The sequence below is a fragment of the Hippocampus bargibanti genome, linkage group LG08, assembly GCF_051943395.1.
Source record: "Hippocampus bargibanti isolate YZ-2025 linkage group LG08, ASM5194339v1, whole genome shotgun sequence".
In the NCBI taxonomy this organism is placed as follows: Eukaryota; Metazoa; Chordata; class Actinopteri; order Syngnathiformes; family Syngnathidae; genus Hippocampus; species Hippocampus bargibanti.
The window spans coordinates 19,689,884-19,704,040 of record NC_142741.1 but is presented as its reverse complement, the minus strand read 5'-3'; the positions used below and the strand labels follow the sequence as shown (position 1 = coordinate 19,704,040).

The 14,157-nt window shown below is 44.6% G+C and overlaps 1 protein-coding gene across 3 annotated transcripts in view; it reads left to right on the top strand.

The window, feature by feature from the left end:
• The window catches only part of thsd7ba (thrombospondin, type I, domain containing 7Ba), a 261,993-nt gene that overhangs the window by 193,590 nt on the left and 54,246 nt on the right, over positions 1–14,157 (top strand). For all 3 annotated transcript variants that reach the window (XM_089002333.1, XM_089002331.1, XM_089002332.1), the window contains exon 14: positions 2,137–2,328. In XM_089002333.1, the coding sequence (XP_088858459.1) occupies positions 2,137–2,328 (192 nt within the window). The remainder of the gene's footprint in view (positions 1–2,136; positions 2,329–14,157) is intronic.

Sequence of the window (14,157 nt, the reverse complement as noted above, 5' to 3'; positions counted from 1 at the left end):
CATCCTTCAAGTCACTTGCATCTGAAATCACCTCTCTTAATTGAAACGAATACGGACGTCACTAATTCCTTCTCGACAACCCTAAAAAACATTTCTTATTGATTTAGTTGTTTTTTGGTCGTTTTTTTTTTTCATAACCTTATTTAGCTGACTTCAAAATGAGTGTGGTATGGGAATCAGACTCATTCTAACTAGGAGTAGAATGGGCAAGATTTTCTTACTATAGTCCTGGACTACAATGGCACATTTTGTACCTTAAAATCACCAGAATAACTGATATGGCCTCCTTCGTGAGTAGAAGTGAAATTGTCTTATTGTCTAACACCATATTAATCACACTCATAATCAAATATTACTTTACATAGTTTCATTATATCACAATGTGTTATGTTTGGATTAACATGAAGATCACATTTGATGGGATGAGACTTAATCTAGATGCAATACACATCACATTGTGATTGAAAATGTAACTATCTTTGACTGATATAAATAGAATTGAACATTAAGTACAGCGTAATTCAATAAGATTCACCCCAAGTTCTCGAAAATGAGAAATCTATGGCGTGTGAACCTTTTCAAAGAGTGTCCTTTTAGCATTTCCTCCAAATTCATCACCTTTTCAAATTTGTGTATGATTAAAGATGATCCCTGTCTGTGGGTGAGATGATGTGAAATACCACACGTGTACTTTGGCAGCCCGAGGCTCAACAGATTCCATTAAAAATGGAGTTGAGGGTTCCGTTTTTACACCACTCAAATCTGGTAACAAAATGACATTAGCGTTGAGAGAATAGGCCAATGACGTCAATAGTACGATGGGGAGAAATAAATTCAAGTGGAAGGCATTTAAAATGTAACATTACAATGTTTGTATGATGTCACATGTGCTGGGAGAGCAGTAAAAAATATTTCTCCCTCATCTATAACGTACATTATTTTATGTGTGGGCATCATTTGAATTTTGGACGACTCTGATTCTAGTTTTGTTTTGTTTTGTTTTGTTTTGTTTTGTTTTGTTTTGTTTCGGTCTCAAACGATTCTCTCTTCCAATTTGTTTCAACAAAAAAGAACAAAACATCAAGAAGTGAAGTAGCATTATCTTTGGATAAACCGCATAACTTCTTTATTTCCATGATTTTAGGGTGGTTATTATTTATGATTTTGATTTGGGTTATTCAAAGAGCTACTTTAACCACACAATTATTTTTTTACAAAAGCAGCCTAAGCAGTTTTTCTCACCAAATGCTATATATGTATAATTTTTGGCTTTGTATTGACAGTATATGATGTGCAACTATCAGCTAAATATTAGCTGACCTTTTGTGTTTATGACTCTGAGATTGGTGAGGAATCATTTTTTTACCTATTATAGTATACCTATTATTAATGTAGCCACAAGGGGGCACAAGCCAGTGTCTTATTGTGCCGGTCCCAAGCCCGGATAAATACAGAGGGTTGTGTCAGGAAGGGCATCCGACGTAAAAAAATGTTGCCAAAACAAATATGCGAATCAAACCTATGAAGAAGAAGATAGTATACCTATTGTTATAGAAGAAAATACATCTTATACAGGTATCCATAAATTCTCAGTTTCAACATTTCTATTTCAGTTGTGTTTTTATTTTATTGTTTTATGTGTGTTTTTATTTTTTGGACAAATTTGCACATTTTTGCAAATGACTGTGCTGTCAGCCTGATTTTTGGCTATATACTGTCTAATATTACTTTCACTTAATGGACAGTACAGCAGTATCGTGATCCAGGATAAACATGACATGCTTCATGATATCGATTCATGATGTGAATATGATATGAATCAATTCCTCCTTAGCACACCATTGTTGTCCCTGAATTAATGGCCATAACATATTTACGATGAAGAACGATGCCCTTGTTCGTCACTGCCAATCCTGTGGTCCCACAGATATGAATATTTTAAGACTCGTGGCAAGCAAGATGGCTCGTCTGACGATAAGTGGTTGACCCTGATGACCCAAGAAGCAATAAGCAGTCGAGAAGACAGATTGCTGGATGGTTGAATGCCATAGGATTTTTATGACTGTAAAAACGCAATTACCTATGTTTCTGTCAAATGTAATCATAGTGGGTATTTCTCTTCCCCCATGTCGGCAGGACTCAGTTGTGTTGGGGAGAACGAAGAGGCGGCGAACCTGACACAGTGCCTGCGCTGGTCTGGTCCTTTGCCTGCTCAAATTCGAGCGTGTCGAGTGGCTTGCAAGGATGACTGCACTCTTACGGCTTGGTCCAAGTTCTCGGAGTGCACAGAATGTGGCAGCTTCCAAAGTCGTAAGCGCTCACTCACCGGTAAGGTTGTCACCTTTGAGACCAGGTAGAATGATTTTTTGTTGATATAATTATATACTTCTGTTCTGCCACTCTCCCAGTAGTTACCTCGGGTCTAAATTAAGTCGTACATGTAAACATTGATTTCCAAACAGGTGTCCGAATCTGAATTGCATGCCGTGTTTGCAGAACAGTCTGTATAGTATTTGTCTTAGTTTCTTTTTGTAATGCTCTTCAAACACAACTCATTAAAATGGGCCCGAGTTCAGCAGCAGATCATCCCTGAGGGCCAGTTACATGTGCTGCAGTTTAACGCCATTGTATCTACTTAAAGGACAACCAACATCACTTTTTTGTTTCTTAACTGACATCAGAAAAACGCTTTATAGCATCTAAAATACCCAAAACACGCAGTATGATATTTTTAGTCAAATGCAAAACACCAATAAAAATGACTTGTTTCCAAAATCTGTAAAAAAAATGAACCCGGGAGTGGCCAGTTTCAGAAGGTCCCACCCCCTTGTTCGTCAAGACGTCTTGGACGAGAATCAAAACAATGGTTTCAGATTCGGAGAATATGCTTTCTTGTTACTCATCCAGTTATGAATATGATTCAAATAGTTCTGAAGAGGAAAACATACATAATTTAAAACAGATTCTTTACTTACAGACAGTGTATTGTAGGTGTTCCAACACTCTGACGAAGGCGGAAGTAGACGCCGAAACATGTCAGGTATTTGAAACACCTACAATACACTGTCTGTAAGTAAAGAATCTGTTTTAAATTAGATATCAAGTAGACAGGATGAACTTAATACAACGGGAAAGCATACATGTTTGCAATCGATTAAATAATTTATCCCGTGCCATTTTGAGGTATCTGGGGGCGGGAAATGTAGCACCAAAAAGAGGCAGACAATGGTGACAAAGCTCTGTGTGAGGAATTAATCAGCCTATTTCCACAGGCTGATTGATTCCTTACACGGAGCTTTGTTGCCATCTTCTGCCTCTTTTTGGTGCTACACAAAGTTTTCAGACCAAACAAAGTACAGCAAAATGCATTGACTTGATGGAAGGACTGCTACAATGTGTCCTTTTCTCGGTCAGGGGCGTTCCTTCAGTGATGTAACGTGAGGACTCGTCACCAACTCAAAAACAAGACTTCTGGAATATTCAGCGCGAGTCTTAAAACGTAAAATATAGCTATATGCGGTGGAATGTGAAATACGCTCAGTAGAAGTCATTTGATACCATTTTACAAATTATGGACACAACTTGTCCGGAGACGTCGGTTATACTTTAAATGTCATGAATGTGTTTCTTCATTCTCCACTTGTGAGGCTTCAAGGTCATTACGTTTGACAGAATACAAGCCACTTCAAAAGTTAGTCTGACTGTCAAATACTAAACGTTTTCAAGTAAGATTGGCTGCCTTTCCAGCAGCTCCTTGTATTCCTGTATCCTGTTTTTCTACTTTCATTCCTTTCATCACTTTGCTGCTGTGAAATGTGAATTTCTCCACTGCAAGACCAATAAAGGCAAATCCAATCCAATCCAATCCAACACTCATGGACATTGTTTAGATTGCATTGGATTGAATTTATTGGTCTCGCGTTCATCTCACAGCTGCAAAGTAGACATTTAGTTAAAAAATCTATTTTTTTTTTTATCCGAATGGACAATAATTACAGACGTGTTGATGGTTTGAATGCAGAACGTGTCAACTACATGGGAGAAATGGGCTTTGACTTTTGACTTGACTTTTCTACCTCCGTCACACATCAGCGCAAAGCAAAACATCCGAGCCTACTGCCACTGTTGCTTTCTGTGAGGATGTTGTCACTCTCTATCAACAATTTGGACTTTTGAGTGAAAACAGTCAATAACAGCCTGCCTGCTGATGATGTTTACTATATATATATATATATAAAATCCTCGTCCCACCCACCATGGGTGGTGTCTGTCCCCATTTCAGCTCGGGTCCTCTACCAGAGGCCAGGAAGCTTGAGGGTTCTGCGCAGTATCCGTGCTGTTCCCAGCACTGCGCTTTTCTGGACCGAGATATCCGATGTTGTTCCCGGGATCTGTTGCAACCACTCGTCGAGTTTGGGGGTCACTGCCCCAAGTGCTCCGACCACCACAGGCACGACTGTCACCTTTACCTTCCAGGCTCTCTCCAGCTCCTCTCTGAGCCCTTGGTATTTCTCGATTTTCTCATGTTCCTTCTTTCTGATGTTCCCATCACTCGGGACCGCTACATCCACGACAACGGCTTTCCTTTCCCCTTTATCTATGACCACGATATCAGGTTGGTTGGCCATTACCATCTTGTCAGTCTGTATCTGGAAGTCCCACAGGATTTTTGCTCGGTCATTCTCCACCACCTGGGGAGGTGTTTCCCATTTTGTCCATACTCCGCACAGATGTTTCGGTAGACTATGCCAGCCACCTGGTTATGGCGCTCCATGTAGGCTTTCCCTGCCAGCATCTTACACCCTGCAGTTACGTGTTGGATTGTCTCAGGTGCCTCTTTGCACAACCTACACCTTGGGTCTTGTCTGGTGTGGTATATCCCTCAGGGCCTGCTCTTGGGCAGCCAGGATGAGTGCCTCTGTGCTGTCCTTTAGGCCAGCCCTCTCTAGCCACTGATAGGACTTCTTGAGATCAGCCACTTCTGCTATGGTTCGGTGGTACATCCCGTGTAGGGGCTTTTCCCTCCCATGATTGTCCCTCTTCCAGCACCTCATCCTCTGTTCCCCATTGACTGAGACATTCTCTGAGTACATCATCCGTTGGAGCCTTCTCTTTGATGTATTCATGGAGCTTGGATGTTTCATCCTGGACAGTGGCTCTCACACTCACTAGTCCCCGGCCTCCTTCCTTACGGCTTGTGTACAGTCTCAGGGTGCTGGACTTGGGATGGAACCCTCCGTGCATGGTGAGGAGTTTTCGGGTCTTAACATCCGTGGTCTGAATCTCTTCCTTTGGCCACCTTATTATTCCTGCAGGGTATCTGATCACTGGCAGGGCATAGCTGTTTATTGCCCAGGTCTTGTTCTTGCCATTGAGCTGGCTTCTGAGGACTTGCCTCACCCGCTGGAGGTATTTGGTCGTAGCCGCTTTCCTTCTTGCTAATTCGAGGTTGCCATTGGCCTGTGGTTTACCGAGGTACTTGTAGCTGTTTTCAATGTCTGCTATTGTTCCTTCAGTGAGTGAGACCCCTTCAGTGTGGACTACCTTGCCCCTCTTAGTCACCATCCGACTACATTTCTCCAGCCCGAATGACATTCCGATATCACTGCTGTAGATCCTGGTTGTGTGGATCAGGGAGTCTATGTCCCTTTCGCTCTTAGCATACAGCTTGATGTCATCCATGTAGAGGAGGTGACTGATCGTAGCTCCATTTCTGAGGCGGTATCCATAGCCTGTCTTGGCGATTATCTGGCTGAGGGAGTTCAGTCCTATGCAGAACAGCAGTGGGGAGAGTGCATCACCTTGGTATATGCCACATTTGATGGACACTTGCGTTAGTGGCTTGCCATTGGCTTCAAGTGTGGTTTTCCACATCCTCATCGAGTTTGCAACGAAGGCTCTCAGGGTCCTGTTGACCTTATCCAACTCCAAGCATTCATTGATCCATGTGTGTGGCATCGAGTCATATGCTTCCAACTCGTACGTCCTCCTAAAGGAGAAGAAAAGGGCTTTTGTGTCGGGCAACAGAGAGGAACTGAAGGCCGTGCAGATCCAACTGAGGAGGAAGATCAGAGAGGGGAAGAAGGCCTACAGGATGAAAATGGAGGAGCAGCTGCAAGCCAGCAATGTCGCTGGTGTCTGGAAGGGCCTGAAAAACATCTCAGGCCACAAAAGCCCAGTGACATTGAACGAAAAAGACAAGGACTGGGCAGATGAACTCAACCGCTTTTTCAATCGGTTTGACAAGACGCCAGCCGCCCCCGGCCCACCGTCAACTTCACCTGTAGCTGCACCTGCACCAACTCTCACTGTGGCCTTACCCTCCCTGCCCCCTCTCACGACCAGCTCTCCACAACCAACATCTGCCCTCCCAACCGTTGCCACACCCTCAGCCGCCACTCTGCCTCCTGGTTCCTGCCTGTCTGTCACAACTGCGCAGGTGAGGAACCAACTGAGGAGGATGCAGGTGAGGAAGGCAGCAGGTCCGGATGACATCAGTTCCCGACTCCTCAAGACCTGCTCCGACCAGCTGTGTGACATTGTCCAGCACTTGTTCAACCTGAGCCTGAAGCTGGGCAGAGTTCCACAGCTGTGGAAAACGTCATGCCTGGTCCCAGTGCCCAAGATTGCCAACCCCAAAGAGCTCAACAGCTACAGACCGGTGGCGCTGACGTCTCACCTGATGAAGACGCTGGAGAGACTCGTCCTCGCCCACCTGCGACCGCTGGCAAGCTCATCGCTGGACCCGCTGCAGTTTGCCTACCAGCCCAGCATCGGTGTGGAGGATGCCATCATCTACCTCCTCCATACGGCGTTGCTGCACCTGGAGAATGCTGGGAGCACGGTGAGGATCACATTCTTCGATTTCTCCAGTGCCTTCAACACCATCCAGCCAAGTCTACTGGGGGACAAACTGCAGCATGCCGGAGTCGACCATCACCTCACATCCTGGATTACAGACTACCTCACAAACAGGCCACAGTACGTGAGGGTAAAGAACTGTGAGTCGGACAGGCTTCTCTGCAGCACCGGAGCGCCGCAGGGAACAGTCCTGGCTCCATTCCTCTTCACCCTCTACACCTCGGACTTCAACTACAACACCCCAACCTGCCACCTTCAGAAGTTCTCTGACGACTCAGCTATTGTCGGCCTCATTACAGAGGGAGACGATAGGGAGTACAGGGGACTGACAAAGGACTTTGTGGACTGGTGCCAGCAGAATCACCTCCAGATCAACACCGGCAAAACCAAGGAGCTGGTGGTGGATTTCTGCAGGAAACAATCGTCACCTGCACCATTGAACATCCAGGGTTCGGACATTGAGAGGGTGACCTCCTACAAGTACCTGGGTGTTACTCTAAACAATAAACTGGACTGGACAACAAACACGGATGCCCTAATCAAAAAGGGACAGAGTCGCCTCTTCCTCCTCAGGAAACTGAGGTCTTTTGGAGTTCAGGGGTCACTCCTAAAGACTTTCTATGACTCTGTGGTGGCATCAGCCATCCACTATGGCATTGTCTGCTGGTCAGGCAGCATCACCACCCGGGACAGAAAAAGACTGGAGCGCTTTGTCAAGCGGGCCAGTTCTGTCGTGGGCTGCTCGCTGGACTCTCTAGAGGAGGTGGGCAACAGACGGACGCTAGCTAAACTAAAAGCTATGACGGACAGCCCCTCCCACCCCCTCCTGCCCATCCTGACAGCTCTGGGTAGCTCCTTTAGCCAGAGACTATTACACCCGCGCTGCAAGAAGGAGAGGTACCGCCGCTCGTTCCGACCGACTGCTGTCAGGCTTCACAATTCCCAATGATCACATGTGAAAAAAAAAACAAAAAAAAAACTGGACACCTGTAAATATGGGTTGTTGCAATATATCTAAATGCATTTCTTGATTCTGCACTATGTACAGTCTTGTTTATAGAACGGTTTTTGCACATCTACATTTGCACAGTATACAGTTGACATTTTTATTTTGTTATGCTTAGAATATCTTGTTTTCTATCCTTTCACTCCCACCCCAACCCCATCCCTCTTCAATTGCTGCTGTGGACTGCAAATTTCCCCATTGCGGGACGAATAAAGGTATTCTGATTCTGATTCTGATTCTGTTCTGTCAACCAGCAGCTGATGTTTGGCACCTCTAGTATCTCTACTAATGCCTTTCTGTGCTTTGCTCATGTATTGATCCATGTGTCCACTTATCTTAGCCGCAATGATGCCTGACATGAGCTTCCATGTTGTGGAGAGACAGGTTATTGGCCGATAGTTGGAAGGAACTGCACCCTTTCAGGAATCCTTCATGATCAGGATTGTTCGCCCTTCGGTTAGCCATCCTGGGTGAGTCCCATCCATCAGCAGCTGGTTCATCTGTGCTGCTAGGCGCTCGTGGAGAGCTGTTAGTTTCTTTAGCAGGTAGGTGTGGACCATATCCGGGCCTGGTGCCGTCCAGTTTTTCATACCTGAGACTCTTCCTTGTATATCTGGCGCTGTGATGGTAACTGGGTTCTGTTTAGGGAGGTTGCTGTGCTCCTCTTTCAGAGTCACCAGCCATTGTGCACTGCTGTTATGTGCGACCTCCTTCTCCCATATGACTTTCCAGTATCTTTCAGTTTCCAGCCTTGGAGGGTCTGCTCTGCTGTTAGAACCCTGCCACTGAGCGTACACTTTCGCAGGTTGTGTTGCGAACAGCCTGTTTATTCTTCTGACCTCATTCTCTTTCGTGTACCTCTTTAGGCGACTGGCCAAGGCCTGGAGCCTTTGTTTGGCAGTTTCGAGTGCTTCAGGTATGGTTATCTGCATGTACCTCTTGGGTATTGGCCTTTTATTCACACCTCTCTGGGTCTCCGTCAATTGACTCACATCTTTCCGAGCCGCCTTGATCTTGGCCTCCAACCGTCTTTTCCATGGTGGGTAATGAATCTCGTGGCTCTCATGGTTGCTCTTGTAGCCAAGCATGTCTAGGATCACTGATGCTGAGGTGTATATCAGCTCATTGGTTTCCGTGATCGTTCCGGTCGGGATCGTTCTCAGTGCTGCATTCACAGTTTCCATGAGACTTTCAGGTGGTACTTCACATAGCCGTTGTAATCGGTGCCTTTGTTGCCCAGTTTTCATTCTTGCCATGATCTTATCTCTCAGGTCATTTGCTGCCTCGCTCAGCATTTCATTTATTGGGGCTGGCTTCCCAATCTCATTATTCATTGGGGCTTGCCTCCCAATCTCTGGTTGAACCTCTTCCTGTGGCCCTTCACCTCGGAATTTGTGTTGTACCTCATCAATCTCAAGTTGTGATAGCAATTGCCGTTTGTGGATATTGGAACACTGAGCTACTAGTTGTTTCGTGGTCAACCATGACTGTGGGTTTCGAAGTAACCATTCAGCCCCCATTCTCCACATGTAACCCCTCTGACTAGGGTTGCTTGAGTAGTAGCATTCCAACAGAGCCATGGTATCGCATCTCGTCCATCTCCGCTTTGTTCCAGTAGCCCATTTTTCATCAGGGTGCTCTGGTTCCCCAGCACCTGACGCAGACCTTGTTTGGCCGGGCGACGTCTGAGCTGGCATGTCATTCCATTTATTGTCTCTCATCATTGTATGAGGTAGGCATTAGCGTGAAGGGTCTTGCCCAAGGACCCACACTGGATGATGTCACTGTGCTCATTTGTGCTCATTTTCTCTGCCACAAGTGGGATTCGAACCCTCGTCTCCCATATGCCAAACCGATGCCTTATCAACTGAGCTATCCAGCCGCTTATATATATATATATATATATATATATATATATATATATATATATATATATATATATATATATATATATATATATATATATATATTTTTTGTGTTTTCTTTTGTCACTTTGTGTTGTTGGGCGTCGTGTGGAATGGATACGGATTGTTTTTCAGCATTTTTGACCATGACATTCATCACTGAGGAGACTGTGCTGAGCAGTTGCGCCTTTTCGGCAGCATGAATATGCCAGTACTGTTTTTGAATGGGAGGAATGTCGGTGCCATTCGACTGCCATCGCTGGACACCAAAGGGGCCATTGTGTTTTTTTTGGGCCTGTAATGGGCAGCATCTTCACAGCCCCGCTTTGTTCAGCGGAAAGGTCAGTGCTGTTGGACAGTCTGCGGCTGGATGGATGCATGGCTTGAGGAGCCCCCGATAAGAAGAAAGGAGCGTCAGCGCAGAGCGCCGATGCGTATGTGAAACTGTTGCGGCTTGGAATTGAAGCAAATTTATGTGGGACAGTAGATGTGAGACAATCTCTTTTCGTCAATGGATGCTAGATCTGCGTGTTTGCTTTCAACATTTAGATTGTAGTCGAAGTGCATGTTCCACCATGATGTCCCTGATCCACTGGTGGAAAGACGCTTTGATCTTCTCCTCTTTCATCTAGAACTGCTTCATGTCATCACAAAGAGGGTACAGCAAGTCCTGAAGAATGAATGACTGTGTCTTTGTTTTGTCATATTATTTGTTATTTAGTTTTTTTGTTTTGCTGTTCTTTTGACTTCAAGACGGCGCCACGAGAGTGGCTGCCTTTCCAGCAGCTCATGTATTTATTTTTTCTACTTTCATTCCTTTCATCACTTTGCTGCTGTGAAATGTGAATTTCTCCACTGCAAGACCACTAAAGGCAAATCCAATCCAATCCAACCCAACACTCATGGACATTGTTTGGATTGCATTGGATTGGATTTATTGGTCTCGCAGTGGAGAAATGTTCATCTCACAGCAGCAAAGTAGACATTCAGTTAAAAAATCTATTTTTTTATCCGAATGGACAATAATTATAGACGTGTTGATGTAAATTGCTACACTGTGAGACTAATAAAGGCAAATCCAATCCAATCCAATATCCATCGCTGGGCAATCATGAGTCAACCTGTGAGTCTTCTGTTTAAAAATGAAAAATGATCTGTTTTTGTCACGTTTTGCGAGGTGGTGATGGCGGGTTCGGATCCCAAAAAGCAGGCAGGAGGGAGCAGGAGGTTGTTTGACAAATTGTATTAAAATAAAGTCAGCAGGAACAAAATGTAAAACATCAAAATGATCTGAATGGAAAAAATACAAAGTAGCAAAAGAAAACCAAGTGTAAAAGTCCGCCAAGGTTAAACAAACACGTACACAATGCATGCAGCAAACAAGCAGCAAACAAACAATGAATCGGCACCGGATGATCGTGCCAGGTGTCCTTTTAAGTGTCATTGATTATAACGACCAGCACCTGCGAGGCTGCCGGCAGGGCTGACGTCGCTACCCGCTGGTCGCCAATCTGATCGGGACGACCAGCACCTGTGCAGGTGCAGGCGGGGCCGACAGCGCCCCCCGTTGGTCGCCAACCAGATCATGACAGTTTTATTGACTAGTGCTTTTAAGAAAAGCGTTTCCATATGCATATATTCATAGTATCCAAGCTACCGGTTCCCTAAATTTGATTCTGAATTGCTTCATTATCTTGTAAGCTTATCAATGACATCGTCGTTTTTTTCTTTTCACCATTTCACCCTTTTATTCATTCGTCATTAACTTTAAGCTAATGACCGAATGGGCTTATTCAAAAGGGGACAACATAGGTCAGTATCATCCAATCAAAATTGGCCTTTTAGCTTACTCCAGCCGAAACAGGAAATGAGCAGCCAAAAAGCGAAAATATTTAGTTTTATCTGCGAGCCTGATGCAATCAACAAAAGAGCCATAGTTTCCCGACCCCTGGGTTACACTATTGACTTCTCAGTGCAGAGAGGTATGAGGTTCAAATCCCTGTGTGGAGTTTGCTTGTTACCTCGTAGGTTTTCTCTGAGTCCTCCGGTTTCCGCCCACATTCCAAAAACATGCATGACAGGCTCATTGAACATTCCAAATAGTCCCGAGGTGTCAGTGTGTGACCAACTGATAGGCTGGCAACCGGTTCACTGTGGCTCCAGCCCAAAGACAGCTGGGATACATTCCAGCACTCCCCACGACCCTTGTGAGGATTCGTCGATCCGAAAATGGATGGATGGATTCAATGTCACACGAAAGAAGAATGTCCCTGACTTTCTCAGGGTGGTTTTATTTCAATATCAATTTAATTCAATATCAATTTAATATATTAATAGCTTGGCTCAAGATTGAACTTTTAGAAAGTAGTGTCTTCTAATGAGTGTGTCTCTAACTGAGCAGATGGTATTTAAGAGAGAAGAGATGGAGTACACTTTAAAAGATATTCTTTCTTACTACAAAATAATAAAAAAAGATAATTAAACACATAAACAGCTGTTGAAAGCTCAGTATGTGCGTAATGAGATAGCACTTTTGCATTTTGACTTTTATTTGTATAGTTGTATACTTATACATACACATATATATATATATATATATATATATATATATATATATATATATATATATATATATATATATATATATATATATATATATATTGTAATGTCATGAGAGGCTAGCTCTCAACGGAGCGCAATGGGCGAAAGGTTTGAATACAAAAAAAGGTTTTAATACAGGGTTTCAGGGGGAATTCACAAGTAACAAAGGCAAGAATAGTGTCTCTTCCAATATTTAAATCATAAAGTCTCTTCTGAGGTGAAATTGAAGACGGAGTTCTTTTCCATGAGTTTCTAGGCCTCACCCCTCTTGATGTCCTCCTCATGTAGCCTACACCTTTAGCAAGATCCGAATCCAGTGTCCTGTCATATGGTCCCAACTGGCAATGAGTTCCACGCAGCAATCAGTTTCTCCACAGAGCACAGCAACAGAGCTTGTCTCCCCCGGGCTCACACTCAGAGGCTCTCCGCCTTAAAAGCCTTGCCTGCCAATCAAGCCGTGATCAGCCACAGGTGTGGTGTTTGAATTGCTGCCTTCCACCAGATGGGGCCAAAACTCTCTCTGGGTGAAGCCATCGTAGGGGGATGTATTTGCCCTCCAGAACCCAGCCTCTCGTGACATCACAATATATATATATATATATATATATATATATGAAAGACTTTACAGAAAGACCGGCCTCACCACCCACCAGGACATGTACACGGCTCACCTAACCCACTACAAGGACTCTATCAAACGCGCAAAATCATACTATTCTGGACTGATTGATGCTAACAGTGGGAATCCACCGACTCTGTTTTCCCTATACAACAAAATCATTCAACCCCCTATCTCTCGGCCCTCACACTTTCACTCCTTAGACACCTGCAACGCACTACTTCTGTTTTTCACTGAAAAGATCAACAAGATCCACCAGCACCTCGGCTCCTCTGTATCCCCCCTCCCCCAACCTTCCTACTCCCTATCAACTGCTGTCGTCTTTTGAACTCCCTCATCCCTCCTTACTTTCTGACCTCATCACCAAGTCCAAGAATTCCACCTGTCAACTTGACCCCCTCCCTACTGTCCTCATCAAATCTTGTCTACCCGCTCTCCTCCCTTTTATTTCAGCTATTATTCACTCCTCACTGTCCACTGGAATTGTTCCTGTCCCTCTCAAAACCGCATCTGTAACGCCAATCCTGAAAAAACTTGGTTCAGATCCCAATGATTTCAATAACCTACGTCCAATTTCGCATCTTCCATTTATCGCTAAAATTCTCGAAAAAACCGTCGCCTGTCAACTCCACTCTCACCTCACTCACAATAACCTCTACGAACAATTCCAGTCTGGTTTCCGTCCCCGCCACAGCACTGAATCAGCCCTCATAAAAATCACGAATGACCTTCTCATAGCAGCAGATACCGGCTCCCTCTCGGCCTTTGACACCATTTCTCACCCCATCCTGATCAACCGACTCTCCACTCGAGGCGTGACACACACCCCACTTAGTTGGTTTGACTCCTACCTCACTGGCCGCTCACAGTTTATCCAAATTACCTCATTCACTTCACGGTCCTCCCCTGTGTCTTCTGGTGTGCCCCAAGGTTCTGTCCTGGGGCCCCTTCTCTTTATTATATACCTTCTTCCCCTTGGTGATATCTTCCGCAAATTTGGAATTCATTTTCACTGCTTCGCGGATGACACCCAGCTCTACCTCTCCAGTAAACCCGACGCCTCTCTTCCACCTGCATCCCTTACACTTTGCCTCTCAGAAATCAAATCCTGGTTTTCTCATAACTTTCTCAAACTAAACAGCGAAAAAACTGAACTTCTCCTTGTC